This window comes from Drosophila elegans, unplaced genomic scaffold, assembly GCF_018152505.1.
Source record: "Drosophila elegans isolate 14027-0461.03 unplaced genomic scaffold, ASM1815250v1 contig_208, whole genome shotgun sequence".
NCBI classification, from domain to species: domain Eukaryota; kingdom Metazoa; phylum Arthropoda; class Insecta; order Diptera; family Drosophilidae; genus Drosophila; species Drosophila elegans.
This window is the reverse complement of record NW_024545578.1, coordinates 19474033-19500433: the sequence shown is the minus strand read 5'-3', so window position 1 is coordinate 19500433 and position 26401 is coordinate 19474033. Positions and strand designations below refer to the sequence as shown.

The 26401-nt window shown below is 41.0% G+C and overlaps 4 protein-coding genes across 8 annotated transcripts in view; 2 read left to right on the top strand and 2 right to left on the bottom strand.

Moving 5' to 3' along the window:
- The first annotated feature begins 7900 nt into the window (after window positions 1-7900).
- LOC108142424 (transmembrane protein 70 homolog, mitochondrial) lies at window positions 7901-8759 on the top strand. The gene is made up of 2 exons (XM_017266283.2): window positions 7901-8473; window positions 8529-8759. The coding sequence occupies exons 1-2, from the start codon at window positions 7976-7978 to the stop codon at window positions 8739-8741; spliced, it is 711 nt and encodes a 236-aa protein (XP_017121772.1). The 5' UTR covers window positions 7901-7975; the 3' UTR covers window positions 8742-8759.
- A 41-nt stretch (window positions 8760-8800) lies between these two features.
- LOC108142423 lies at window positions 8801-11058 on the bottom strand. The gene is made up of 3 exons (XM_017266282.2): window positions 10835-11058; window positions 9863-10774; window positions 8801-9809 (listed from the first exon to the last, which is right to left on the bottom strand). Exons 2-3 carry the CDS (start codon window positions 10766-10768, stop codon window positions 9600-9602), a joined length of 1116 nt encoding a protein of 371 aa, XP_017121771.1. The 5' UTR covers window positions 10769-10774; window positions 10835-11058; the 3' UTR covers window positions 8801-9599.
- Window positions 11059-11100: 42 nt separating this feature from the next.
- LOC108142425 (ubiquitin-related modifier 1 homolog) lies at window positions 11101-11765 on the top strand. The gene is made up of 5 exons (XM_017266284.2): window positions 11101-11204; window positions 11259-11326; window positions 11392-11473; window positions 11529-11577; window positions 11635-11765. Exons 1-5 carry the CDS (start codon window positions 11164-11166, stop codon window positions 11701-11703), a joined length of 309 nt encoding a protein of 102 aa, XP_017121773.1. The 5' UTR covers window positions 11101-11163; the 3' UTR covers window positions 11704-11765.
- Window positions 11766-11990: 225 nt separating this feature from the next.
- Window positions 11991-26401, bottom strand: part of LOC108142421 (puratrophin-1) — a 54600-nt gene continuing 40189 nt past the window's right edge. For 4 of the 5 annotated variants that reach the window (XM_017266276.2, XM_017266278.2, XM_017266277.2 and 1 more), the window contains 8 exons: window positions 15887-16012; window positions 15238-15818; window positions 15007-15168; window positions 14215-14947; window positions 13624-13837; window positions 13444-13560; window positions 12971-13384; window positions 11991-12714 (listed from right to left, as the gene is read on the bottom strand). In XM_017266276.2, coding sequence (XP_017121765.2) covers window positions 12518-12714; window positions 12971-13384; window positions 13444-13560; window positions 13624-13837; window positions 14215-14947; window positions 15007-15168; window positions 15238-15818; window positions 15887-16012 — 2544 coding nt within the window. In that variant the 3' untranslated portion in view covers window positions 11991-12517. Of the gene's footprint in view, window positions 12715-12970; window positions 13385-13443; window positions 13561-13623; window positions 13838-14214; window positions 14948-15006; window positions 15169-15237; window positions 15819-15886; window positions 16013-18428; window positions 18571-26401 lie in introns of those variants that run through there. The other variant, XM_017266280.2, reaches the window with a different exon arrangement.

Sequence of the window (26401 nt, the reverse complement as noted above, 5' to 3'; positions counted from 1 at the left end):
TATTTTCAAAGTGAAAGGCACCACCGCCGTCTGGTTCGCTAATGAATAAAGTTCGACTACGAAATGCACCAGAATTTGTCTAGAATCCAGACTTAAAGCTTCAATATATATTTTGTCGCAGAATGAACGAATTTTAAACATATTAATGCCAAATCATCATTTTGATTTTCAGCATATTTCAATCTAGGAATTCGATACGAATTTCGTACTATTTAAATGTAGAAATCCAACTGTAGACATAATTTAGCAAACAAAAATTTGCATTGCTCATTGACTGAATTAATACGCTTATTATGAGCTTGATAAAACAATTCAAGGTGAGCTTTTGTACACTTTCATTATGGTTTGATACAGATTTTATAATAATCATATATTTTGAGTGTTAGATTTTAAACCAATTAGCTTAAACTTGTAGCGAAAATAATAGGCAATTAAATTTAATATTTACGTGATTTAAGGCTTAAAAAGCTACACAATGCTTTGTAAAACTATCAGGTTCCATTATTAAATATTGGCTTGGTCTTATATTTAAATTTATGCATTGATTTTAGGCTTGCAGCCCCATTGAGCTTTCCACTTTTATTAGCCAATAAAAAATGTATATTTATATATTAAAACGATTTGTGTGGTCTTGAACAGGCGCCTTGTGTACTTTAAGACTTTGAATTTTTCCTGCGATTTATTATTACCTTAGTTTATTTTATAAATCCGAAATTGCTGTCTTTTGTGCATACATCAGCTCTTTTGGTCGCCGCACTATTTTTAATATGCAACGAGAAATATGCGCAACAATATGAGGCCATATTAAAGCCAAACGATGTGCGTAAAGGCAACCTCATCGTCCTCATCATCGTCATCATCATCGTCTTGGTCGACGCTGCTAGTTTTGCTGGCCAAAAAAACCCGACTCCTTCTGCTTCTGCTGACATCTTGTCAGAAATTTTCATGCTGCTGTAAGCTGTTTTCATGCACATTTCGGGGCCCTTGTGCTCGGCACAAACACTTCAATTTTGGCTTCAAGGATGAGGCTCCAGGATCCGGGATTCGGGATCCCAGGCAGCACACGATCCCGAAAGGCAGACAAAAATCAGCCAGTACCAGGACAGTGGAGAGCAGAGCAGAGCAGTGCAGAGCAGGCAGTCAAAGTGCCGGAAGGAAGTGCGCTGGGAGATGCGCCCAGCGACGATATAGGACCAACACAACGGCAAAGGCAACGGCAACTCTTTAACTATAACTTTTGATATATGCTAAGGAAATATTGTGGGAGTGCACTCAATCGTGGTTGCCCTGGCATCGCCATCAGTTGATGGTGTTGGCCATGTTGGCGATGTTGCCAAAGGGGCGTGGATGGGGTAGTGCCATCAACTACTTAGCGTCAAAACGCTTAAAGTTGAATTTGTAACGCTCGAACTGAGGCGACGGCACAAAGCCAATGGAGTGTGTGAGAGGGACAGCCGCAGCGGGACGAAGGAGGAAGGACGAAGGACGAAGGACGAAGGTCCTGTCTAATGCCAGTTTACTCATCTATTTTTATTAAAGCGTTTTGGATGCACACACACACACACACACATTGTGGCCCTTCATGTCGGTTTTTGTTTGCAGTGCCAACACAACGTTACGTATACGCCGCGTGGGCCCAGAACAATGGAGTTGCCCGAGGCAGCAGTCATAAGGCATCATCAAAAATATTATTTATTGGCTAACCAAACGAATTATTCATAATTTAGGGAGCGACCCATTCTCTTTTTCACAATCTATTTAGTCTGCCCCAAATCAAGTGATTTTAACTAAATTTTAAGATAATTTAAATTTCCTCTCAGTTGTTTTTGTATCTCACGAAATCCAAAAGAATTCTGAATTTTATTGTAATCGTAAAAATGGTTAAAATAAAATAAATTCTTTTACGCATTAGTTTATTTGCTTTTAATTTAAATTAATTGCACCTTTTGGTTCAGTTTATATTATTTCTGTATTAGAGTAAAGCCAAACAAACATTTCATTATGTATACGCATTGATAAACGCTAAAAATTATAACGTTTTTTATAATGACCAGATATATAATAATTGAAAGATACCATTTTTAACCCAATTAATTAAGTCAAAAATAAAAAACTAATCGCTTTTAAAAAAGTAACAAATGTAAATTGTATTGTTATATGCGTAACATATTTTTCTTTTTGAAGTATCAAATGATTAAACTTGAACAGCTCAACAAACTAAGGAAAAACTGCAAGAAGAAAAGAGTTAAAAACTTGTTTCCTTTTTATTAAGAAAACTTTCCATTGCAGCATAATCAAAGTTTTGTCGAGAGCACTATTCACGGGTGAATCGACCAATGAGAACTGTTATTGATAAGCGTATACAACAGAATTGCAAGTAATTTCTTTAAGGACTACTCGAGGCCCTTGAAAATGTAGTGGGTGAGTGTGTGGCAATGGCAACCAGAAGGTCCGATGACTTTTGAGCCTCGATTGTTGCAGTTGCAGTGGCAGCTGGTTCACACACACCCACACACACACACACACACCCGCATCTACCCCCTGAACCCACTTCACATAGCAGCTTATTTTCGGGGTTTAATTTTGATTTAAACGCTGGCAGACAGCTTGCAGCTCGCTGCGTGCTGAAGCGGAAGCACAGACATGCCCGTTCACTCGGACATGGCCGCTTTGGGTTCAACTTGCCTCCAGTGAGTCTGCTTGTGGGCCTCTTTGAAATTTAAGTTGCACTTTTGTGGGGTTGCTGGTGGCATGCAGCAAGCGGAACTGGGCTAATGAAAGGACACTTTAAAGCGGCTGCATCTCGCAGATCGAGGCTCCTTGACAGCCATTTAATTTTCATTAGATTAAAGTAAGCTTTTGAGCGGAAAGACTCTTAAAGATGGACTCGACGATGCAGAAGCCAAAGTTGTCAAAGACTAGCACTTTAAAAATTAATTTAAGAAATGTTAAATCATACGATTTTGATGCCTTTTTAAATGTACATTTCTTACCATCCAAGTTCAGCGGGCATGCAATAAAGTTTATTTTGCCTAAGAAGAAAATATTAATTAAAATAGTTAATGACATTACTGAGTTTAAGATTAGGTACTTTATAAGTGAGGAGATTATAGGTATACAAGGACAATATATTTCAAATTGTGTTAATTTTTTTAATCTCCAATACAATGTAAATATTAGTAAGTGCTTTTAAAACATCTAATATCGTAGTTTGATATTTTTAAAAATATCATGTATAATATTTCCCACAAGTAATAGTCACTTTGATATTAAGTTTTTGAATTAGTTATCAAGTTTATTAATTTTTTCTCTGTATTCTGGAGTATATATAGGAATAGGGTCCTTCCAGACAGCTCCCGTCTGGTAGCTGCTGTTGCTATTGCTGTTTGCTCTCGTTCTCGTAAATGTAAAAGTTGCAACTTGTAGCCTCAAAATAACCACAAAGTAAACACCAGAGTGGCGCAGTCCGGAGTCCGTGGTCCGTAGTCCGTAGTCCGTACTCCATGGTCCGTAGTCCATGGTCCCGGAGTTCCTGAGTGGCTGCTTGGCTGCTTGGCTGTTTGGCTGTTTGGAAGTGCGGGAGGGGATCGACTATTTGAATAGCCGGGACGAAGACACTGCGTGCTGGCACACTATTGCAGACATTGTACGTGGGAATGAGGACGGGACACGGCGATGGTGCGTCGATGTCCTTCGAGGCAGCTCAACCGACCCGAACTCAGCTGAGCTGAGCTGGTCAAAATAAACAAGTGTGTAATTTAATATTTAAGGCTATGTCAGTAATTATTTCAGCGCAGATGGCGAGACATTTCCTTTGTCGTTGCCAGGAAAACTGGGAAAGGTAAGTGGCTGGAATATAGGGTCTCGATGGTCCCGATCGTATGCACTCCAAGTGCTGCTGCTGCTGCTGCACTCATAGCACTCATAACTCAAGGATCGCAGCTTGTAGCAGGCAGCCTCGTTAAATTGACCCACTTGCCTCACATTTGTCTTTATTAAATGGGGGAAAATTACGAGTTCACAAGCGTATAAATTATAAACCAATTTAATAACCAGCCAGGCACAAAATGTGCTCAAAATGAACTACCAATTTGCGGAGAACAACGGAACGAAACATAATAATGGCTCTGGGTGAGCGTGAACATGAATTACGGGTACCAGGGTTTAGATGGGTGAAGGGGAGTACTTGGCATTAGATGGCCTTTAAGGGAGGAGGGGAGGTGGGGAGGGAGTTTCCCTCCTTGGGGAAACACCTGTACGAGCTATCCGGTTGCGCCCACTCTTTTATTCCCTGATATGTATGGATTCCCCTTAACTTTTCACTCTGAATATGCGCATAGTTTAAGCTTTGTAATTATTCCAGCATTTAGTTTAACATTTTGCCACGCCCACACCATCGCCCCTCATCCTCAACGTGCTATGGAAACGGTGTGCATTTCCCATCTTATGGCCCCGGAAAAACTCCAGTTCGCTGTATGCGCGTGTTAAAGTGAATTTCAAATGATTTATTGCACATCCAACCAGACCACTGATACTACAAATTCTACAATTACAGGGCACACATCCATCCACCCATCCACCCCTTCAGCCACCCACCCATTCAGCCACCCATTCAGCCACCCCATGTTCCTGACCTTACCCTTACTTATCGTTATTTTTCCCGACGCTTTTCCGGCAGTTTTTTCCCCGCCTCGTTAGCATGTTAATTGTAAAGCGTGTTCTAATTGCATTTTAGCTGCGTAAATGAGTACGGTTTTTTTTCGGTTTCTAAAACATTAAGTCCGGTGCTTGAGCAATATTAATATTTTTTAGAATTAATTATTATCTTGGTATCAGCATATTGCTTGGATTTTTAAGAAACCCTATGTCAAGGTGCCAACTAAGCTCTATATTATATATAAGTATTACAAAGCTTATCTTTGAGCAAAAAAATTGTAAGATTTTATTTTTTTCAGTTACTTGAATTTAATTCGTCCCTTAGATTAGGTTGTTTTTTTTCTTAATTTACTTTAGATTAGTATAAAAATAAAATTAGACGAATGGATTTATTTGTAGGTATTTTATTTTAAAAGCGTTATTGAGTGACTTAAAGTTGATTTCAAACTTATACAGGGGAATATCACTCATTTACGGCTTGCGAGTACTTGCAACTTATACAGGGATTGCTCTCCTATCGAGCAGCTGAAGTTCGAGTGAAAGTAGAAAGTGGAACCCATTGGGGCGGCTAGGTTGCATCAAACCAGATAAATTTCGAACTCAAACCTTGTTTGAAACCTCTTCAATGCCCCACCAGCTTGCAACTCTAACTTAATACACGACCTATTCAAACAGGTCTGAGTTGACATCGAACACTACATCGAACACTACCCTTAACTGAGCTTCGAACTTTGCAGAAATGAGTGCAAGCCCGAGCTAAAAACAAAAATGAGGGGGTGTTTGAGCCATTAATTGAGTCAATTTTAAACGATTCACGATAATTTTTAATTATGTTGCATAATTTGATAAATTAATAAAGTCATTAAAACAAAAAGTCACCAGGGAAGCAAAAAGGTAAACAAAACCGAAGTAAACAAATTGCCAACTGCAATCGAAAATGGCATCAATCAGGCAGCCGGACCTCTATGGTGAGGTGATGGTAATATATTTATGGGCCAGATAGACAGGATGGGTGGCGAATAGCGTGGGGATGGTCTCTGGGGGGTGATGGCATAAAAAAGGTCGTCACCAAAGCATAAAAATAAATTGATATCACAGCGAATTTGAATGAGCAATATGGTGTTCCTGCTATTTTTCCTGCCCTGCCACTCGTTCATATATCAGCGCCGGTTTTTTTTGCCATGAATTATTTTTCCCGCTGCATGTGAAATTTTGGCCAAACAATTGCCAAGCAGCAAGTGCACAGAGAGAAATGTTGATAGCCTAAGGATTGTAATAAAGTGGTGTTTTTTAAGAGTGCAATAAATTGATTGGTTCTCATTATCATCATCAATTTGTGGTTTAGTAAAGTAAAATAAATTAAATAAAAATGTAAACTTATCAATTTCTTTTCTGACTTTTTTTTTCTGTGCAATCATGGTTGTGGAATGAATATGATGCATGAAATAACAATAATGAAATGACAACAAAAGGCACCGATAACAAAAGGATTGCCGGCGAGAAAGATACGGATGCGTGGGAGATAGAGAGAGATAGAGAGAGAGGGGGGAGATTTCAGATGGAGCAGCATGACTTTGGCAATTCAAAATCAAATGTGATTTTTGGTCACTTTGAAAATTGTTGATTAGTGACGCCTGAATGCAGCCCAATGAAACCGGGGGCCGCTGCATTAAAGCAATTTCAAGATCTCCACCCGCCTGTCACTCAACTGCCGGAATCCAAGGGGGCAGTACTTGGGAAAAGGGCAAAGGGTTAAGGGTAAAGGGTTAAGGGTAAATGGGTTAAGGGTAAATGGGTGGGTGCGATGGTCAACTGGACATGGATCTGAAAGTGCAGCTCAGCCAGGCGTGCGCTTGGCACACTACTCCACCAATTGACGGGGCTAAAAAATAGCACACACACAAATAACAACAACTGACCTGCGTGTGTGCAATTGCATTTAAACAATTAAAGCAACATAAATTAAAAATGTGGTTAAGCGACGGTCACCGCCAACAGCGACAAATTGCATGTAGCAGTGGTAACTAGAACCACATCTGCCACGCCCACCCATCAGTTGCCATTAATTCGAGCATATTAATTTCGATCCACATGCCAGTTTTATGTGTGTGCTTTCGGTTTCCAGATAACACCGCATCGGGGGCGTGCACCCGCCCACTCTCTCTGTAAATCAATTACAATCTCCACAATACGCACTCGACCTTTGCTAAATTATTAGCTCTATTGTTCGGTTATGAGGGGGGGGAATCGATGGGACAAAAAACATACACTTTCAGGCACCAAAGCTTTTAAATAGGTCACTTGTTTAAAGAATTATTGAAATTATTTCAAAATCTATGCTCTAAATAGTTTTATTAAGCATAGTTGATTACGATTTTACTTTTTTTTTGTAGTTTTTATTGAATTGCGTGGCGCTACTTATGTTCTTAGTAGTAAAAAAGCAAAACATTATTGAAAAATTACCCTTCCGATGCCAGAGAGCTGAGACTTATGCAAATAAGGTTGCTAGCTCTTCAAGAACCTGTAAATTTGTTCTCTTTAAAAAATCATTTTTCCCATGGAACATATATTTTGAAATTGATAGTTATACATACATACATATTATTTATTAATTCTCTGTAAATTTCTCTTTATTTTGGAAAGTTGGACTGGAAAAAATTGATGTTCCTCCTACTTGTTGCCAGTTACTAACTTATTGGAGCATCTTTCTGTTGTTAAACCGGGAGCATAGGAAAAAACCTAGCCGCATCTTCCGTCGACTGATTAAATGCCGAGATCGACACCACATGACCCCAGAAAATATGCAGTTTATCTTTGGAATGACGTACTAATTTCATATTTTCAATTTGCATACCTAGGCACAGGCTTTTCTATTCAAACAAAAATGTAACTTTTGAAATACTTAATTAAACTGCTTCACAAATCGCAACGAAAAATATTTATTAGTTTTTCATTGGCAAGTGTTTTTTATTTATAAGGGTCTTGGTTTTACTGGATAGACTTACCATGTTTATTGCTTTTTATTTTTTTAAGTGGACTTTTTCATTTTTAAGTTTAAGGAAATATTTTTCTCTCTCTAATTCCAAAACAAAGTTTGGTGTTTTACAAAATTTAAACACGACAAGCAATTAAATTTCCGTTAGTAAATTAACGTGACCCTACCCTGCATAAGTATTTAAAATTTGAGTTGGTATATTTTTGCTTTAATTCATGTGTTACGGGTTTTTGAGCGCCCTCAGCGACGGTCACACTCCTCGTGTTATTCAACGTTCAGCTTCAAAACATCTGTTTATTTCGTTTAAAATTAGTTTATTACAATATGTTAAGCTTACGAGCAGTGCTGCCACGCGGGAAACACTTTTCCGTGGCCCTGGGAAATGCCGGCCGTCAGATTTCTCTCCCACCAAACTGCAGATGCATTGCCGGCTTTAATTTTACCAAATCGCAGCATTCACAGCCACAGAAAGTGCAACAAAACAGGTGGCTATCAGTGAAGACCACAAAAACTGATTCCGAGGATGCACTGCAGCGGATCTACTATGGAACCCTGGCTCCCCGCATGAAAATGGTCAAGTTCTTCTCGCTGAGCACCAGCCTAGCCGGTTTGGCCGCCCAGCCCATCCTCCTCGAGCAGGGAATGAAAATTGGAGGAACCGGAATGGCCGTTTTCCTTTGCACCGTCGGTGGGTTCTTCACCTTTGTGACCCCACTGCTGCTGCACTTCATCACCAAGAAATATGTGACGGAACTGCACTACAATCCCAAAACGGAGGAGTACACGGCCACCACTATTTCCCTGCTCCTGCAAAAGATCAAGGTGAGTGAGAGGATACCGGTTTTAAGATCCAAATAACATCAAATTTCCCTTCCAGACGAAATTTCGACCTGGCGATGTCGTCGTTCCAGAAGTTCCCGGCATGTTCACCTCGTTTGTGGTCAACAAACGTCCGCTTTTTGTGGATCCCGTGCTATTTGATGATCCCGAACACTATGTGCGGATCATGGGCTACGACAAGCCCATCGATTTCAAACTGGATTTAAGCCCAAACCCCGAAAAACCCGCAAAGACTAAGGAACAGCAATAAAATAATGTTCTTTCTGCAGAATAGCATGTTTTATTTATAAAACAAAAACCTTCGTAAGGGAAACAAGTAAGTAAGTAAGAATAAAAAATATTAAAAGGCTTCCGCGAGCCTGGATGGAAAGATTTAAGCTCGACATCCTTCATAGGGTAAGTAAATTAATTATTTTATATTTAGATTCTGTTAATAATTAAGAGGGACAAAAATTAAAGACAGTAATTGTCTGGACACGGATAAGGCAAAACTAGAGAGTATGCTGACTTGAAGGGTTATATACAGGACGAAAAAAAACTATTTTTTCTATTTTTTAATTATCTGATATTTTGTACACATATGTTATAGTTTAACTGTTTTAAGACTTAGTATTGGAATAATATTTATTTGGAAAGGAGCTAAAGCTTATCTATATCTTTGGACTGGGTTCTCCGAAATAAAAAAAATAAAGAGATGTCGCTAAAGTATTGTCAAATCTAGTAAGTAATGGAAGGTATAAGCAAAATAAAGTTTTTTGACAAATTGGCGGTTTCTCAAACAAAAAAATTGATTTTTTAAAAGCTTGTCTAATAGCTTATCTTCGATTAATTACTAAAAAGTACATTTAAGAAGCTTGTGTTAAAAATGGAGACTAATCGGTTAAGCTGTTTTTTATGAGTAAAACGCGTTTAAAGTTTGTACTTGTACATGCAAGGACTCCGTAATGCCTTTAAAAATTTGGGTGTAACTTTGAAAATATTCACCGGGACGATATGAAATTCTCAGTGTGTATTCTTAAATATATGTACATTAATTAAATAATATAAAAATAAAATTCATTTTATCGTCTTTCTGTATATAACCCCTTAGAAGAACAAAAATATATATCTAGTACCGCATCCCAAATATAAACTCCATATCATCTGGATACATGCAGTCGCGGTCGCGGCACTTGATGAGCCGTCGCAAAATGCGACAAAGTCTTGAGGAGTAGTCCCGCCTCTGGTCCACGGAAAGGGCCTCCAATACATTAGCATCTGGCACCAAGTAGAACGGGAGGAAACCCAGGCGAAGGAACATCGCCAAATAGACGAGTGCCTGCGTGGAGTAAGTAAATATCGAAGTGAAGCATAGAAATCAAAAAAACTCACTCGGATGAGTATGCGACCGGGTGATTGGTTCCAGTTGATCTTCTTTTTATTGGCGGCATTTAGAAAGACACTCTTGATTGTGTAGCTGAAGATCATGGGCATATCATTCGCATTTCGCAGAGCTTTCATCAGCCTTAATCCATCCTTGAGATTCTGCTTCTTGCTCAGCACCATTCGCTCCCAGTAAGGCGCACAGACGATGAAGGATAGCGGATCATCCACAGCACTGGGGGATCGATATTTACAGGGAGCGGCGTACCAGCTGCGATGCCCATCCCTGAACCGTGGAAAAACCCGAGGCCACTCCGATCCAGCGAACTTAAAAGCGGGCACGAAGTCAAAGCAAATCTTTCGTCCGGGATCGGATAAGCAAGTAGCCTTAATTGTGTGGGCTATATGCCCACCGCTAACGTTCTTCAGCTCGTAGGATCGCCCGCCTTCGCAACGGATGTTGTTCAGCTGAGGGATTACTTCGTTGATGTTGTCCCGGAACCAGGACTGCACCTTCCGTCGGCTTATGTAGTATTCTCCATCTCCCCCGTTTACCAAGTTGTGAGGAATATTAGACCCGCTAGCCCGTAGACGAACATAGCTACGATGATCTTTCACAGAAATCGGTTCTACTTCACATGGCAGCTGGACAGTGGTCAGCAAATCGAACTCATCCGGCAGATTGATCCGGACATCATCCAGATTACTACCTGTCAAGGCGAGACCCCGGAAAGCCGAGGCGAAAAAGGGATCCAGGCAGGATATGGCCCGGACGAACTCATTTTCAATTTGCTGGGCATCTTTCTTGAAAGTTTGACGATCCTCGGGTTCGATGGAAATCCGATCAAGCACCAATTCAATGCCTTCCCCAAAGCTTAAGGCTTCAGTATTGTGATATTCCACAAAGCTTTTCATTCTTACCTAGTTTTAATAAGGTTGAGGACCAAGTATTTTTTATTTAAGCAACAAGTCTTAACTCACCGATGCATATATGTATATATATATATTTTTTCGTATTTTGTTCAGTCTATCTTCACTTAAAGCTTTGTTTAAATTCTTGATCAAAGCTTCTAAAATTTGTCAAACACTTAAAAAAATGAAGAAGGGACTGCGAAAAGCTGAGAAGGTTATTTCTCCAGGAAGCAGGGTCTTTCAAAAACGAATAATTCCCCGAAATTACTTTAAAGTTTTTTGGGAGTTTGGAGTGGCCAGATTGCTTATCGGTTGCGGTATGTTCGGTATTATTTTTGTGTCGAGCAGGTATTTTCAGTTGTACCAGACGCGGTCACACTCTTATTTACATCGAACATATGATGGGCACGCCGGAATTAAAAATAATATTGGAATTTAGGTAAATATTTCTATATTTAAAATGATATTTTTAATAAGTTGAATAAACTCGCAGTGCAGGAGCAGAGCTACTCTTTGGAAACATTAAAAAACGCCAGATTGCCTTAGACGGAAGTCAAAAATGTAAGTTCTTATGAATTATAAGTTTTAAAGATTGGTTATAATCTGTAAATGATTTAATCTTTAAGGGACCATTGCAAATCTGCTAAAGTGGATGCATTCCAATATTTTGACAGAACGACCGGAACTCTTCCTTCAAGATGACACCGTGTATGTTGATTCAAAATTATCATGAGGAGGATTTATTTATTTTATTTGTTCACAGACGACCTGGAATTTTGGTTCTTATAAATGACACAGATTGGGAACTTCTGGTAAGTTAAAGATTCAGGATTACAAAACTACTAATTTATAAATAAATTAATTTCCAGGGTGAACTTGATTACGAGTTGCAGCCCAACGATAATGTTCTCTTTATATCTACATTGCACGGCGGTTAATAAATAGTACTTAATTTATTTTTATAGGAAACACATTAAATTTGAACCGAAAAAAGCAAAAACAGTTTGAGTGAATCAGAATTACGTCCCTTTACCAAAAGAGGCAAAGGCCCACACGAGAGTTCGGGAAGTAAAGTTTTCATCATATCATCTAGAGATTGTAAGTTAGCAAGCTTCCCCTATTTATGCGAGCATTTCGCCGAACGAGCACTTGGGAATTGTAAGGTGGCCAAAAATAGAGCACCTCAACTGTGGCTTGGCGGGACATTTGAATAGAACAGCCCACGTTCGTTTTACATTGAAGCAACATTTATTGATTTTAAATTTTCGCTTTTACTTATCTATCGATTTAATATAATGTTTAGTTTTATTTTTTATGTTCGTTTACGATTATTCTAAATGTAGGCACTTAGGTTACATATCAACTAACTGTACGTAATGAACTTCGATTTAGATATTTCGGGCATCGGCCACGCCCCTTTCGGGTGCTGCACATGGCTCCCATCGTTCCATCGTTGTGGACTAAGAACTATATGTATGTATATGAAATATGCTTCGACATTGACACGCTGAATTCAGTAATTTCAATTGAATTTTTCGAAAAACAAGGCCAAATGGGAAACGCAGCGATTATGACAAATTAACGAAAACTATAAAAGTAATAAATAATAAATAACAAAAATAATGAAATAAAATTAGCGATCGATCGTGATGATGATGATACCATCTATCTGGATCCGATGAAACCGTTCTGCTAAAGCTATAAATGGGGATTCCCATATATCTAAATCTAGATTCGATGCTCCATGAGCTGCTATTTGCCGCCGTCCGGACTGGCCGATTCCGCCGCATGGGCGTAGGATCGATATCGCCGCAGGATCACCGTGGACGCACTGGTCGTTGAAGCTCCGGACGCCGTGGTGGTGGACGTGGACCAGCTGCTCCGGCTGCTCTCCGCCGCCGAGGGCTCCTGATCCGGGCTGACGCACATGTCGGACACAATGCCGCTCTCTGAATGGGGTGGATATTTACACACATTGCATATTATATATCGGATGAGAACACATGACACTAAAGCGGCAAACGCAAACAACATAGAACAACAAACATGCAGCACTCGACACAGGCACGGATTGTGGGTTAGGATTTGGTGTTTGGTGGGGATTATATACAGTAATACTGGGGGATTTCTTCGAGATTATGTACAGGGATCAACTACTAGCTACGGGGTGCGTCTAGAAGAAGTAGCACAGTTCAAGCTCAATACCCATGGACAGCTGGCTGACGATGGTGGTCGATCGTTTGTGGTGTCGTTTGCTGTTTCCGAGTCCGTTTCCGCTTCCGTTTCCGCTTCCGGAAGTGCTGCCTCCCTCGGCAGTCGTTTCCGGCCCCTTGAGTCCTCCGCCACTGTGGGATTTGCCCAACTTCAGGGCCTGCGTTTCATTGATCAGTTCCAGGGTGGCACTGCAGTTGGTGGAGCTTGTGCTGTGTGGTCCGGGCAGCTTGCCAAAATGCAGACTATGCCGGCCACCACCGCCATCGTGGTGGCCCGACGAGGAGCCACCGCTGATGGAGGAGCCACTGGTGGTGCTGGTGCCGCTGGACAGTGAGCTCTCCGAGATCAGCGAGTTGGGGCGCCGCATGCTGCCCTTTCCCGGCTCCGAGTGACGCAGCTTGGGAGCTATGGAAGAGATCAGTTAAACCAGATTTGAATAAATCGGTTTTGGGCATTAGACCTACTCTTGTTCAACTGCGCCAGTGGAATGGAGCGATCGCTGATCTGGTTGTTACTCGGCCGAATATCCAGACAGGGTTTGCTGCCAATGCCCATCGAGGACATCTCCGCCAGACGAACTTCTGCGAAGGCAAAGAAACTTATTACAGATGCTGCAGATTGAGGGAAACACAATCACTACGAACCTCGGTTTCGTTTCGCCTGCTTCCAGAGCAGCTTGGAGATCTCCTCGGTCCAGGCATTCTTGATATCCTCTGACATGCACTGCAGCATCCATGTGTCGTCTGGCTTTCGTTTCCGGAACCAAATCTCAAATTTTGTGGCCGAATCCCCCGTGTGCGCTGTCAGGCCAATATCCGATGTTTTTATGCTGTTTTTGTAGATGTAGATGTCCAGATTCTGTTTGGGAATTAATGAGTATTTTGTTAGGCATATCTTTATTTTTTGGGTAATTTTATGAGGTACCTTTAATTTCTCATAAGTTGCCTTTTGGTGCATAAATAATGAAATAAAGCAAAAGGAACAACAAAATATTTATTTTATATAATGCTGATCAATCTTCTATCAAATTAACTCAGAAAGAATTCTTTCAAAAATCGAAATAAAATAAAATCATATATGCTTTTATTAGGGACCGAAAATAATCGAAACATCTAACTCTTTTAACTAATTCTTAAGTGCATCAAGTTCAAATTGAAAACTGCTACCATTTTCTTTTATTATAAGTTTGTTTTATATAACCATTATAGCCATTTACTTTTAAATGGTATCCTTACCTTGTGATCGGGAAAGCGACGTGCCTTGCTGAAGAGGACCAGCTCCTCGAAGAGGAACACCTGCCGCAGGGTCTTCTTGCCACCGCGTCCCTGCCACACGAGGAACTCATTTTGGCGCAGCAGTCGGCCCTGCTCCTTGACATTGACATCGCAGTCGCGCAGTGAGTCCATGGCCAGCAGATCGTTGCCATGCCGCAGCTGGAACTTGACCATCTCCTCGGCTCGCTGCAGCTCCTCCACATCGGCAGCGATCTCCTGGAGAGCAGCTCCTTCCACCTCCTTGCAGGCCTTGACCAGTTGCTGCAGGAGCAGGGCGTACTTGCCCATCCGCTGCACTGGCTTCAGCAGATAGGAGGCCAGATCCAGTTTGTCCTGCAGCTGCATCTGCTTGGGCTTGAAGAAGGAGCTGCCGTACTCGCTCAGCAAGGTATCGCTCTTGGGCTTGTTCTTGTTGTAGAGCGCATAGAGGTAGAACTTTGATTCCATCTCCAGGAAGGCGGCACCCACTTTCAGGGGATTCCTCTCGTACCGCTCCAATTCGCCCAGGAAGTGCGAGTTGTGGAACTCGAAGATCTTCTCGATGTTGCCGAAGATCACATTGCGTTGGCCCCTCAGAGGCTGTGGGATATCCTCGCGCAGCAACTCATCTATATAGTTCTCGATCACGTAGTACAGAGAGCGCACATAGTCGCGTTCGGTACCAATCATCTCGCGCATGATCAATAGAAGCGTTCTGGATGGATTGAAAATATTTATTAAATCACTATAAGGTAGCTGAGTTAGGCAACTCACTTTTGTATCTTGGGATCCAGGCAGCTGAGCTCCTCCAGCTTGGGCAGCTCCAGACTGGAACCATGGCACTGCAGATGGGCATTCGCCTCCATGGGCGAGTGCATGTCCAGGTACCTCTTCGAGGGTCGATCGAAGCACTCGTCCTCGAGCAGCTCGTCGTGACTGGAAAGTATTTGGATTTATTTTATCAAAATAGAATTAAATAAAAAATAAATCCCATTAAGAACCCACCTCTTTTCGTTGAGGCTCTGGCAGGAGCAGATCCTGGCCAGCTTCGGATTGCGTTCGCAGTTATCGCACACGCCCACTCCGGAGTCGGCGATCTTGGACTGCTGCTCCTCGCCGTCGTTGTCCTGCTCCTCCCCCTCCTCCATCTCCTCCATTTGATCCATGTCCTCCAGGTTGCGACTCTCGCGCCAGCAACTGCAGCTGCTGCTCGAGGGACCGCCCTCGAAGGAGCTGCCGCTGGCCGAACTGCAGCGGTAGCTAACCCGCTTGCCGGCAGCCGGAGCCGGGGTGCTGCTGGCCACCGGCAGCGAGTGACTCTTCCTCGCCGCCGGCCAGTGCTTCTCCAGCAGCGAGGTGGCGCCCAGCTGCTCCGCCAGGCGCTGCAGCTCATCCCGGGCAGCGGTTTCCCGCTGATGCTGGGTCAGCAAGTGCAGCAGACGGGCGGCGGCCTCGAAACGTTCATGGGCCAGCTCCAGTTTCTGGGCAAACTGATCCAGGGCGGACTTCAGATTGTTGGCACTCTCGCTCAGAACAGAGACTTTCAGGGCTGCGGCATGCAGATCGCGTCCTTTGGCCAGGTGTTTCTGTGGGTTCCATTGAATGAGATTAGAGAATTATGTGAAAATCTTGGGAATTTATATGTTTCACCTACCATCGCTATAAAGTAGTACTTTTCAAACTCCTGCTCCTGGGTCCTCAACTGAGATTCGTTGTCCCATTGCAACTGGGAAAACTTTTGCAGATTCTCGGCTCCATCGCTGCCCAGCCAAGAAGTGACCTGAAAATATGGGACATGGAAACGAAAATCAGTGGGAAACCTTCAACTGGTTGTTAACAAGCCCACGCGCTAGGCCAAGGTTCCCCATTGCCACTATCATCATCATCATCCTCGTCTAAATCTCCTCCCAATTTCCAATTTCCGATGTTCAATTCACAGCGCTGAAAAGTGAAACTCATAGAAATGATCGACGCTCTAATTAGCCTCCACTTTACAAATTAAAACCCAATCGAACACAAATCAAATAAAACGACTCAACTATGGGTATTTGGGAGGCAGCTTAGCCTCCCAAAGGTATTACCAACCACAATATAAGCCAGCCACACAGGTAGACACAGGCATCCAACAAGGCAAAAAGGCAGCAAGGCAACAAAAACAGCCACGGGCAATCAACGATCTCACATTGATAATTTTGTGGCTCTAACCAATTTTTAATCACCTGCTGCGTCCAATTGAATTGATACAATCGACGACGCCGCTGTCGCTGTTGCTGTTTATGTTGCTGATGATGATGATGATGGCTCCCATACCATACCATCCCATCCCATCCCATCCCATCCCAAAAAGCGCCCATACACCGATTTCCAACATCCAACTTCCAAATCCCAATTCCCAGGTCGAGACGCGTGCACCGGCGCATTCACTTTCCGTTTTTGGGTTCTGGCCCAACTTTGGTTTTACACAGAAAACAAATATGTACTACTAAGGAAAAATATTATTTGAAAAACTATTTACAAAATATATAATCAGCAAAATGTATAAATAAATATCTTCTTAACACCTATTATTATGTTCTAATAGTCTAATAGTTCATTTAACTATAAATGTTACTTAATCGATACTTTATGGTCACTGACCTCCCACTGATCAAATAAAAGTTACTTTTTGAAGATCGAGATGAGTAAATAGTTATACATATGATTATATGTATATACAAATCTGAATCCTAAAATCAAACTCTTCTTCCACTCAATTATTGGGCTTATGTTTATATGAAATGTAATACGATCTCCTTATTTCTCCAAGTGGCAATCTCTGGCTTCGAGATTCACTATCTCGAACCTCTTTTGGGGCATGTCTACATCCCCACCCAATGAATGAAAATAAAGTCTCGAGGGGCTGGGGAGTGGGAGTGGGAGTTTGGGGAGGTGCTCTTAGAAAGGGGAACTGGAGCAGGGGCTCTAAACAGCTGCTCCAGTTTCACAGTCGCAGCACAATCGGCTGTCAGAGACGCTGACTCTTCATGCTCATCAGATATGGTATATACGTATATATAGACCTAAGCCATGTACAGGGTGAGCCAATCTGCTTGATTTCTTAATTGACTTCGTTCTTTAATTAATCTAATTTTGGAACTGAGATCTTTTGCCCATTCGATTCAGCATGGCTGATTGATAATTGCATCAAGTGGTCCACACACTATGAGTTTTTTAAGTGTCTCAGAGATACTTTACAGAATTGATGGTACTCTGTTTTGGGAAACCCCTTTATCAGACATATTCCAGACATTTTAGAAAGTTATCTGAATGTCACATCGGCAAATATTAAAAAACTATTATTCAAGTTTACAGTAGACATAAGTTTTGTATAAGTTATTATTAAAAGCTTTGAGAAATGTATATTTAAAGCTAGAGAATACTTTGTTTTATATAGGAAAAGCTTTTTCTCAATCCTCATTTAAGTAAAAATTGTTTTATCGGAACAAAAGAAAAACCCAAAGTGAATCACAGCCTTAAAAATTTGTAAGCTACAGAAACAAACATCAGATTAGCTTGAACACATGCAATTACAAATAGGGGGTATAGGGGGTATTAAATATTTGATTGCCACACTAGTGTGTTAATTAGCAGTGAGCACACACTAAACTATAGACCAAAAATAATTAAACCGGACATTGAAATCGGACCTTGAATTGTTCAATTTAGTGGCTCAACTATTTGCAATCAAGTAAAGCAGAACATCGTGCACAGATTGATGATGTCACTGAGCGGAGCTTGTCAAAACAATAGGATTGGGTCACCAATACTCTACATGATCGATTTGGAACAGAATAGTTGTGTAGATGGATTGCAAATACATACGTCTACAGGACTGGTGACACCCTGTACTTCGAAGATGGAGAGCCGGCTTGCTCAAATTGTTTACACTGCAACCGACTGTTGAATGGGGGAAGTTGGAGGCGGGGCTTGGCCTTTTTGGCTCTATGCGGCCGATCGGCAGATTGTTTCTCAACGATTGCCTCGCACAGGCTGGCCATAAATTAATTAATTGATTTAGTAAAACTCGGCCCCAAGTGGATTTTCACTGCTAACCGATGGCGATAAGCGACGTGGGCTGATCACTGAACTGTGAACTATTAATGGCAGCCACGATCGCCGTATCACTCAGCCGACTGCCCGATAAGTCGCTGACTCACATAGTTGGCCATTTCGGCTGCCAATTGGCCGGCGCCTGGGTCTTCCGATTTTGGCCCGGGAATCATGGCGCGGTTGTTAGTAACGATGTCCGCCAAACGCGACAGAAACCACTGCAACATGCCACTGGCAGCTCAGAATCGCGACTGGATGTGGAAAAGCCGAGGCAGCTGCTCCGCGTCACCCATGCCCACGATCTCCTATGTACACAGTACTCGGCACATAATGAGGCATTTTCAGTTTCATTTCGGCTTCCCGTCCGCGTCGCTGGCAGGCGGCACTCAATGAAATTCAATAAAACCAAAACAATTAGCAAACGTAAACAAAAAGGCGAAGAACAAAAAATGGGTTAGACTGGGAGCCCCGGCACCCACGACAAACCGATGACGATGTCGCCAATCTTGGCGGAGTGGATGGAGTCTTGGTTTTGGTCTTGCATTTGCTTACACAGAAAGAATTGGGATAAGAGCATACGTGGAAGATCTAGACCAGTTTTTGAATAATAGTTTGTTTTATTAAATTCAATTTCGTTTTAAATAATAAATACGACCTTTAAAAATATTACTGGAATTCAAATTGCCAACTTCAATATTTATTGTTATAGGAAAACATTAAATTTAAGGGAATTAAATGATCGATAGTTTTTGCTATTCTTAAAGATATTAAGCATTTTTTTGTTTTTGGTTACAAAATATAATGCACATGGGCTTATACATTGTTTTGATTTATGCTTAAATTTAGTACTACCAGTAATCGATTGGCAAAACTATTCATCCAAAAATAAAAACAAAATTCATTAAATTAAATTCAATCTTATAAGAAATTAAATGCTTTTTAATATATCCACAGTTTGTGGTAAGGAACAAAACAACAAGAACAATCTTTCAGATCAATTTTTTCAATGCTCAAAATATTAATAAAAAACAGTTGGTTATTCTGTCAAAAAATGACTTTCTAAAATTCTAAATTAAAAAATATTAGGTAAATTTGATTGATTTAAATGAGTTTAAAGTTTGAAAATGTAAATTTGTTGGTTGCTGGACATAGTTCATGGTGCTTATATCTCTGAAATGTTTGTGTCTAATGCAGAATATGAGCGTGACTTTATTGTTATTTTTTGGAGTGCCTCCAAGTAAATAGGCAAATGTCAACCATCCGCCAGCGACTTCGTCTTCGGTGGCAGAAGTTGCTTCTGCGGCGATAAGAACGCGTCCATCTATGGCGGATGTGGAGCCGTTCGCTGATAAGCCACTGCATTCGAGTTGACTGCACTCTGTTCTCGACGGGATGATCTTAAGAGCTGTTTCTGCTGCTGCTGCTGCTGCTGCTGCTGTTGCTGCTGCCGCCTGACATAAAACGCAAATTTAACGTGACAGTTTAACAAGTTGATCGCATGCGCCATAAAACACATGCAACACCTACAACAACAACAACAACAGCAACAACAGCAACGGCGGCTAGTTTTGAGCATGCGTGGCTTCCAGTGGTGGCCACTCCTTCCTCCTTCCGCCGGCCTCCTGATCCATGATCCCTGCTCCTTACTCCGTACTCCTTACTCCTGCTGCTGTCGTGTAATTTACACAAATGTCGCGCATTTATCTCGTGACCATAAACATTTTTAAGCCACAATATCGAATTTATTTTGACACTTTACAAAGTTGTCGCCAATGTTGTAGTTGTTCTTGTAGTTGTTGCCACAGCTATCATAGACAACCGAAAACAACAACTATTGGCATTTGGCTTACCCTTCAATAGGGTAATTCGATTTTTCGGGGGACTTGGAGTTGACATCTATATACATTCGATGGATCATTAGTCTTTATCATGGTCAACATATGCTAACAATTCGTTTTAAAGTCCGAAGTTAAGACTATCATTTGAACTCATGGTTTCCTCAATTTCCGTTTCCATGTAGATATTAGAGTAATACTTATCATGTGTTGTCTTTTGGGTTTTAGTTTTAAATTGTTTCCATACATATTTCAAAAAGATTTCGTCATCAAACTCATATCATTTCCGTATTTTAAAAAAAACTTTAATCGAAAGGTTAATAGGAATTGTAATTATTAATATTTATAAACACTGCCAGAGTATAAAGTATTTGTTTATTTATTAAATCAGGTTTTAATTGCATTAGAGAGAACATTTGGAAATCGGATTGTCTCGAATTACATTTAATTTCCACTGCTCCTTGGATCTTTTCGACTGGGACTCTGTGGATTCTGCTTCTATTTCTGGTATTGGGTAATTTATTTGAAGTACCTCTTAAATGATATGCTTTTGCCATTTGGCTGTCTCATTTCTTGTTGGCTAATTTGTTCTCTATGTTCGGCTGTTGTTGATGGTGATGTGTCTCTTCGGTTTCTCAAGCATATCGCAGTCGGCTTATCGCTGACTCTTAAGTATTTCTGCTCTTGTCCGGCTGTTTTGCATTTGGATTTATGGCAGCGTGTTAGAACTTATAGCAGCGATAACTGGCTCCAAGATCAGAGGAATGGCAATCGGAATGCGAGTGCGCCAAGTGAGACATTAAACATGAAAGCCGACCATTAATGGGAGGGGAAAATCCAATTGGAACTTCCATTTTTCTTGGCACCTAGTTCTGCACAGCAAAAAAATGTGTGAACCATTTTTCCATTTAAAATGGATATTTGGTGGTATATCATGAAATAATTGTTTTAAGCCTGAAGACTGCGTTTTTAAATAACCTACTCATATAATTATTTCCATTTTATTGGGACAGAATTAAGAAAATATTTAAAACTGAATAAGTCAGTTTATGGCTACATATTAAAACATACAACATTTTAAAACATATATTAACTGTGTTTATTTAAAAATGTTTCTTATATGGGAAGTATACATATATTGCTGATAAACAGAAGCCAGTTTGTAATTATTCGAAGTAATAATAAACTGGGTATGGAATTCTTTGCTGTGCAGCTCTTTCCAACCGACAAATGTGATTTATTTGAAATATTATTGCCGAGCTAACCGCATCTGTAATCCCTTTGGGCCCACATACCTGCATTCGATATCCCACTGGGCCACTAAGGGGTTTATGTATGGAAAACGCCCGGCACGCTTGGCTGCTTTCATTCCCGAATGTAATATAGCAATTTCGTTTAACTATTTTACGGCAAAAGGCGATTACGATTTAACTTATTTTTCACTTTCCAAACCGGCGGCAATATGCGTTGAAATCCCATGGCCCAGGTCTCCAGATTGTGCGACACGCACAAAGTCATAAATAGTGGCCACAAAAGGCCAAGACGTTAATGTGGTGACAATATTGCATGCAACCGAGTTGCTAGTTGGTGTTGCTGCTGGAAAAGCAGCTTTGCCGCCTGCTTTGGCACAGCAAGTGTACATGTGTCTTGGAGAAAAGGGGGGCGGGACTGGGGACTGGGGCCAGGGGCGTGGCGCTTATCGGCGATCGGGCGACACTGTCCAACTTCAACTCCATTGCAATTGCATTGGGGAGCGGACGTGACGACGCTCAAAAAATGATGACAGCTGTTGATGAAGTTGACGATTTCTAAAAATGCGTGTAAAATTAGTGTTAAAAAACATGTCAAACCCAATGTGACAGTTTGACATGACAGGCCAAAGGCGCTGGCGACAACAATTACACTTTGTCTGCAGGTTTTCAAGACCAGGCCAACAAGAGTCCAAGAGCAGGACCCCAAGCCCGTGTTAATTCAATAACCTGGACATTCTGGCCGAAGCCACGATGGCCATCGGCGATGGCTGGCTTGCTAAGCGTATGATTAACGTCCGTTTTGATGACACAGCCAACATGGAAGCCTGAAACCATGGAGGAGGTACTATGCAGTAGTATGACTGCATGCAGGAGCAGGAGGAGCAGAAGGAGCAGGAGCAGGAGGTACACCAGCTACAACTGCATTGTTTGTTTGCGTGGTACATTTGCATGCAACAATCTCAACCGGTTGGGATCGGCGGCACTTGCGGCAAGCATGTGTTCATTTCGTTGGAGCACTCGTATCTTGGTGGCTTGCTTGGCAGAGATGACAGCGGACACGGGTGCTATATCTCATCACGCACGACGAGGCTATACTTTTGGCAGCTTAAGCCTTGAAATGGTCAAAAAAGATATACTTTTACATTTCGACCTTTTAATGTGATTGATTTCTATAGTATTTATGACTTTTCATGACCCTTTTGTGGAACGTTTTATGTATAAACAATGGGTTGAACCTAAGAACTTAAAACTTTTAATATAATGTCTTTATTAAAAGAGATACAATTCTTATCGAGTTCTTAATAACTTTAAACAAATAGAAGAAATGATTAAATTTGAAAATTGAGAAATCATCGTCTTTTAGAAAATCCGTCTTGTTACTTATGAATATGTTAATCATCTTATTAGTTGATTCCAAACTGTCTAATAAGCCTAGTACTTTAATAGTTTCCCGAGTTCATTTTAGCACAGTTTTTCTAGACTTAATTTGAAAAAAATGAGTAATAAAATAAGCTTTAATTTCATTTCGGAATACAATCTGAGTTTAATGTAATACGCATATACTATGTTGTCAAAGAAGGCCTTAATTTTAAGAACTGATTGATCTCAACTTCAAATCCTTTTAAGCCTATTGAGCTTCTTGTTAGTCAAGATTTTATTTTTAATGGTCCACTCAAGATTTGTCAAATTGGCAAAGTGCCTCTAAGCTTATTTTTGTTTCTCGGCATGCGGTTTCTGGTCAGCATTTATCCGAATGTCAACGGCTAATCGACAGTTGGCTAAGCAATTGAAAGACAGATAAATGTGTCGAGTGGAAAACGAATAAAACCCGAAATCAGAAACTAATTTTCCGCCGACTAATTGCAATTAAGGGTAATCTTATTTTCCTGTATTTCAACTAGTTTTAGCGGAGCGCCGACCGTTAGCCGATGGGGGAAATTAATGACACTTTTATGTAATGGGGTCTTAAAGCCAACAAGCATCACAGGTGGAAATTGGGAGAAATTCTGAATAACTTAAGTTAATTACGAAATATACTGTAGTCCATCTCTATTGGGCGGATAATGCCCGCGAGGGTTAATACATGCGGTTATTATTAATGGCCCTGTGGATGGGGTCCCGGGGTTCGAGGTTGCCGCTTCGACGGGGGCTTCTGCCTCGGCATGTCGACAGTGAATAAGCCTTCATTTTTCATGGCTCTCGCCTGACCGAATTCTATGCAGCCAGTTCTTGGCCAAAAGCAGCTGCATCAGCCACTGGCAGTGCGGTTATGCAAGCCAACAAAAAATGCCAAAAAAGAAGCCGGAGAAAGGAGCTGGGGGACATTTGGCCACCGCATTCCTGGCCCAAAGACAGCCGGTCAAATGTCAGGGGCCATAAATAAGCTGGCCCAAACTGTCGGCCAGGCTTCCGCGACACAAATGCTCCTCGGTGCCTCCGCAGAAGCCGATTCCAAAGTGCTCCTTATGGTGATTGCAATTCAAGGCGCGAAACAATTAAACATAGTTTTCATTGCACAAAGCCGCCGACATTGCGCAAATTAATTTGTGCAGCAAAATAAAAAACCAAAAAAAAAAAAAAGGAAAAACAGAAAAAACAGAAAAAGAGCAATCGTCTCAAAGAAAGCGCGCTAAGCAAATCCAATTTCACCGTCAGCAATGTTTATTTATCTGTCGCCGCAGCTGCATTTACCTCTTTCTCCGGCCAGCTCGGCAAACACCCATCATGGCCATATTTGTGGAGCAATCCACCTTCATCTCGGGACACCCGAGTGACCAGCTCCCAGCTCTCAGCTCCCAGCTAATGCAGCCGATCAACAATTTAGATACAATATCGCATATCGCATCATAATGTCGTCGTCGTCATCCTCTTGGCCAGCAAAATGGCGACACCACAGCAGCAGCAGCAGCAGCAGCAACAGTTGCAGCAGCAGCAGCAGCAGCAACAGTTGCAGGTACAGCAGCAACATCAAGCACGGCGGCATCTTTTTTCGCACCTTGTTTGAATGCTCGCGCCTAATGGACGACAGCAACATTAGTTTGCCGGCCGGCTGGGGACGCTTTTTGTGGTCCAGTTTCGCGTGTTCGCCTTGTTTTGGCATCGCAGATTAAATATATTTAATTAAAAAGAAACAAGATGAATGTGAGATCAATTGACACGGCCAGCAGTGGATACACTATCCGTAGATCGTCCAGATATTTTTTGCTGATATAGAAAAACCACTGAGAATTATGCAAATTCTTGCAAAGGGTTGGGAATCGCAAATATCTCAGATCCCACGCATACAATTTATTTTCAAACCTTTCTGTTATTTTTTATTACTACATTTAAAAACAAACAAGACTACTTTCCTTTAAACTAAACTTAATTAGAAATGTTAGGATAATATTTTTTTGTATTGTGTTTCATTTAAAAAACATTGTGTTTAAATATTAAATGTCAATAGATAAAGTTAATCTTCTTTGACTTAAAGTGAAGCAGAAAGTTGTTTTCTTTAAACGGTGAAATCATAAAAACTTTATTAAATTCCAAGCTATTCCTTAAAGCGAAGGAAATGTAAAGTAAATAATTCCGAAAACACTTAAAAACTATTTAAACCAGCTATTAAAACACTAATCAAATGATTTATACTCATGTCCCTATTAATAATATAAATTGATATATTAATTAATATAAATATTAATTGCCTTTTAATCAAGCCAATATGAAAATTGCTAAAATCTAATAGAATTCAATAATTTCTTTGTAAGAGTATTTGAAAACTACAAGAGGTGGAAAGACAAAAGCCAACAACGATCTGCACAAAATTGGTAGCTGTCAACGCCTTTTTAATTGAAAGCGTGTTGGTGTTAAACACTCGTAAGTATCTCTTAGTATGATTTTTGCGCCGATCGCCGATATGACAAGCGGGACAGCTCTGACGGACGGACTCTCGAGCGGACATAAAGACAGCTGAATGGACGGCTGCGGCTTATCGGTGAACTACTTTTCGAATGGAAATGAATGAAATCAAATGAAATGAGCAGAGTCAACGAATCGAATCGAATGCGAGTGCGAATCAATGGGCGCCCCAAACCGCCGACAAATCGATTGAAAATCACACAAGGCAAAAACAAACAGCAGCCAGAGGCAAGGAGGGAAAAATAAAGATTGCATTTAATTTCTTTAACCTTGCTTTCACTTTTCTCATTAACTTTTCGTTGGCAATTAAAATTCAATTTTTGCTCAAAAATCATGGCAGATAAATGGCCGCACATTTCTCAAACGGAGCGGAGTGCGCGGGAGCGTGTGAAAAAGGCCAAGACGCCACATACGAAACGTTAACAAGGCTCGGCAAATTTTTAAATGCCAATTTCCGCAAATTATTAAATGAAATTGAGGATTCCGCACAGCTATCTATTCATCTTTGGTTAGGGGAATTCAATCGACTCTGGGGCCTTATATGGTGTGTGGAGCAGAGAAAAAAATTAAGTGACTTTAGTTCCTCAATTGCAATGAATATGAATTTGTAAGGAATTTTTCAAAGCTGATCTTAAAGTTTTACATTTGAACTTGTATACATTATTTTCTTATACCTAAGCAGAACATGAGTTGAAATGCTAAATGTTAAATTATTAAAATATTTAAAAATAAATTTGAAATAAAATTTAAATTCATATTTTTTTTTTGTGTGTACTTGCTGCGTGTCGTGTAGTTGCAATTTGACATACTTTTGTTAACCAGCAACTGCAACTGCAGCAGCAGTAGCAGCAACATCTTGCGGCAGCATCAACAATCATAATAATAATGGCAAAACTTAATAGTGGCGCGAAAGTATGACGAATATGTAAACTGCAGCTAATCCCGCAACAAATGATTGCGATTAATCAGTGGAATTGCATTAGCCGGGCCAAAAGGAGTCGCCCAACTGGGCGTAACTCCGACTGTCACTGCCACTGATTAAGCGAGATTCCCGGTGGAAGATACAAACGCGAGTACGAGTTGTGGGTGCGT

Coding starts and splice junctions, on each gene's coding strand:
- LOC108142424 (XM_017266283.2), top strand. CDS start 7,976: ATGTTAAGCTTACGAGCAGTGCTGCCACGCGGGAAACACTTTTCCGTG. Junction 8,474..8,528: donor TGCTCCTGCAAAAGATCAAG/GTGAGTGAGAGG, acceptor TTTCCCTTCCAG/ACGAAATTTCGACCTGGCGA.
- LOC108142423 (XM_017266282.2), bottom strand. CDS start 10,768: ATGAAAAGCTTTGTGGAATATCACAATACTGAAGCCTTAAGCTTTGGG. Junction 9,810..9,862: donor CCGGTCGCATACTCATCCGA/GTGAGTTTTTTT, acceptor TACTCCACGCAG/GCACTCGTCTATTTGGCGAT.
- LOC108142425 (XM_017266284.2), top strand. CDS start 11,164: ATGATGGGCACGCCGGAATTAAAAATAATATTGGAATTTAG. Junction 11,474..11,528: donor TTCCTTCAAGATGACACCGT/GTATGTTGATTC, acceptor ATTTGTTCACAG/ACGACCTGGAATTTTGGTTC. Junction 11,578..11,634: donor ACACAGATTGGGAACTTCTG/GTAAGTTAAAGA, acceptor ATTAATTTCCAG/GGTGAACTTGATTACGAGTT.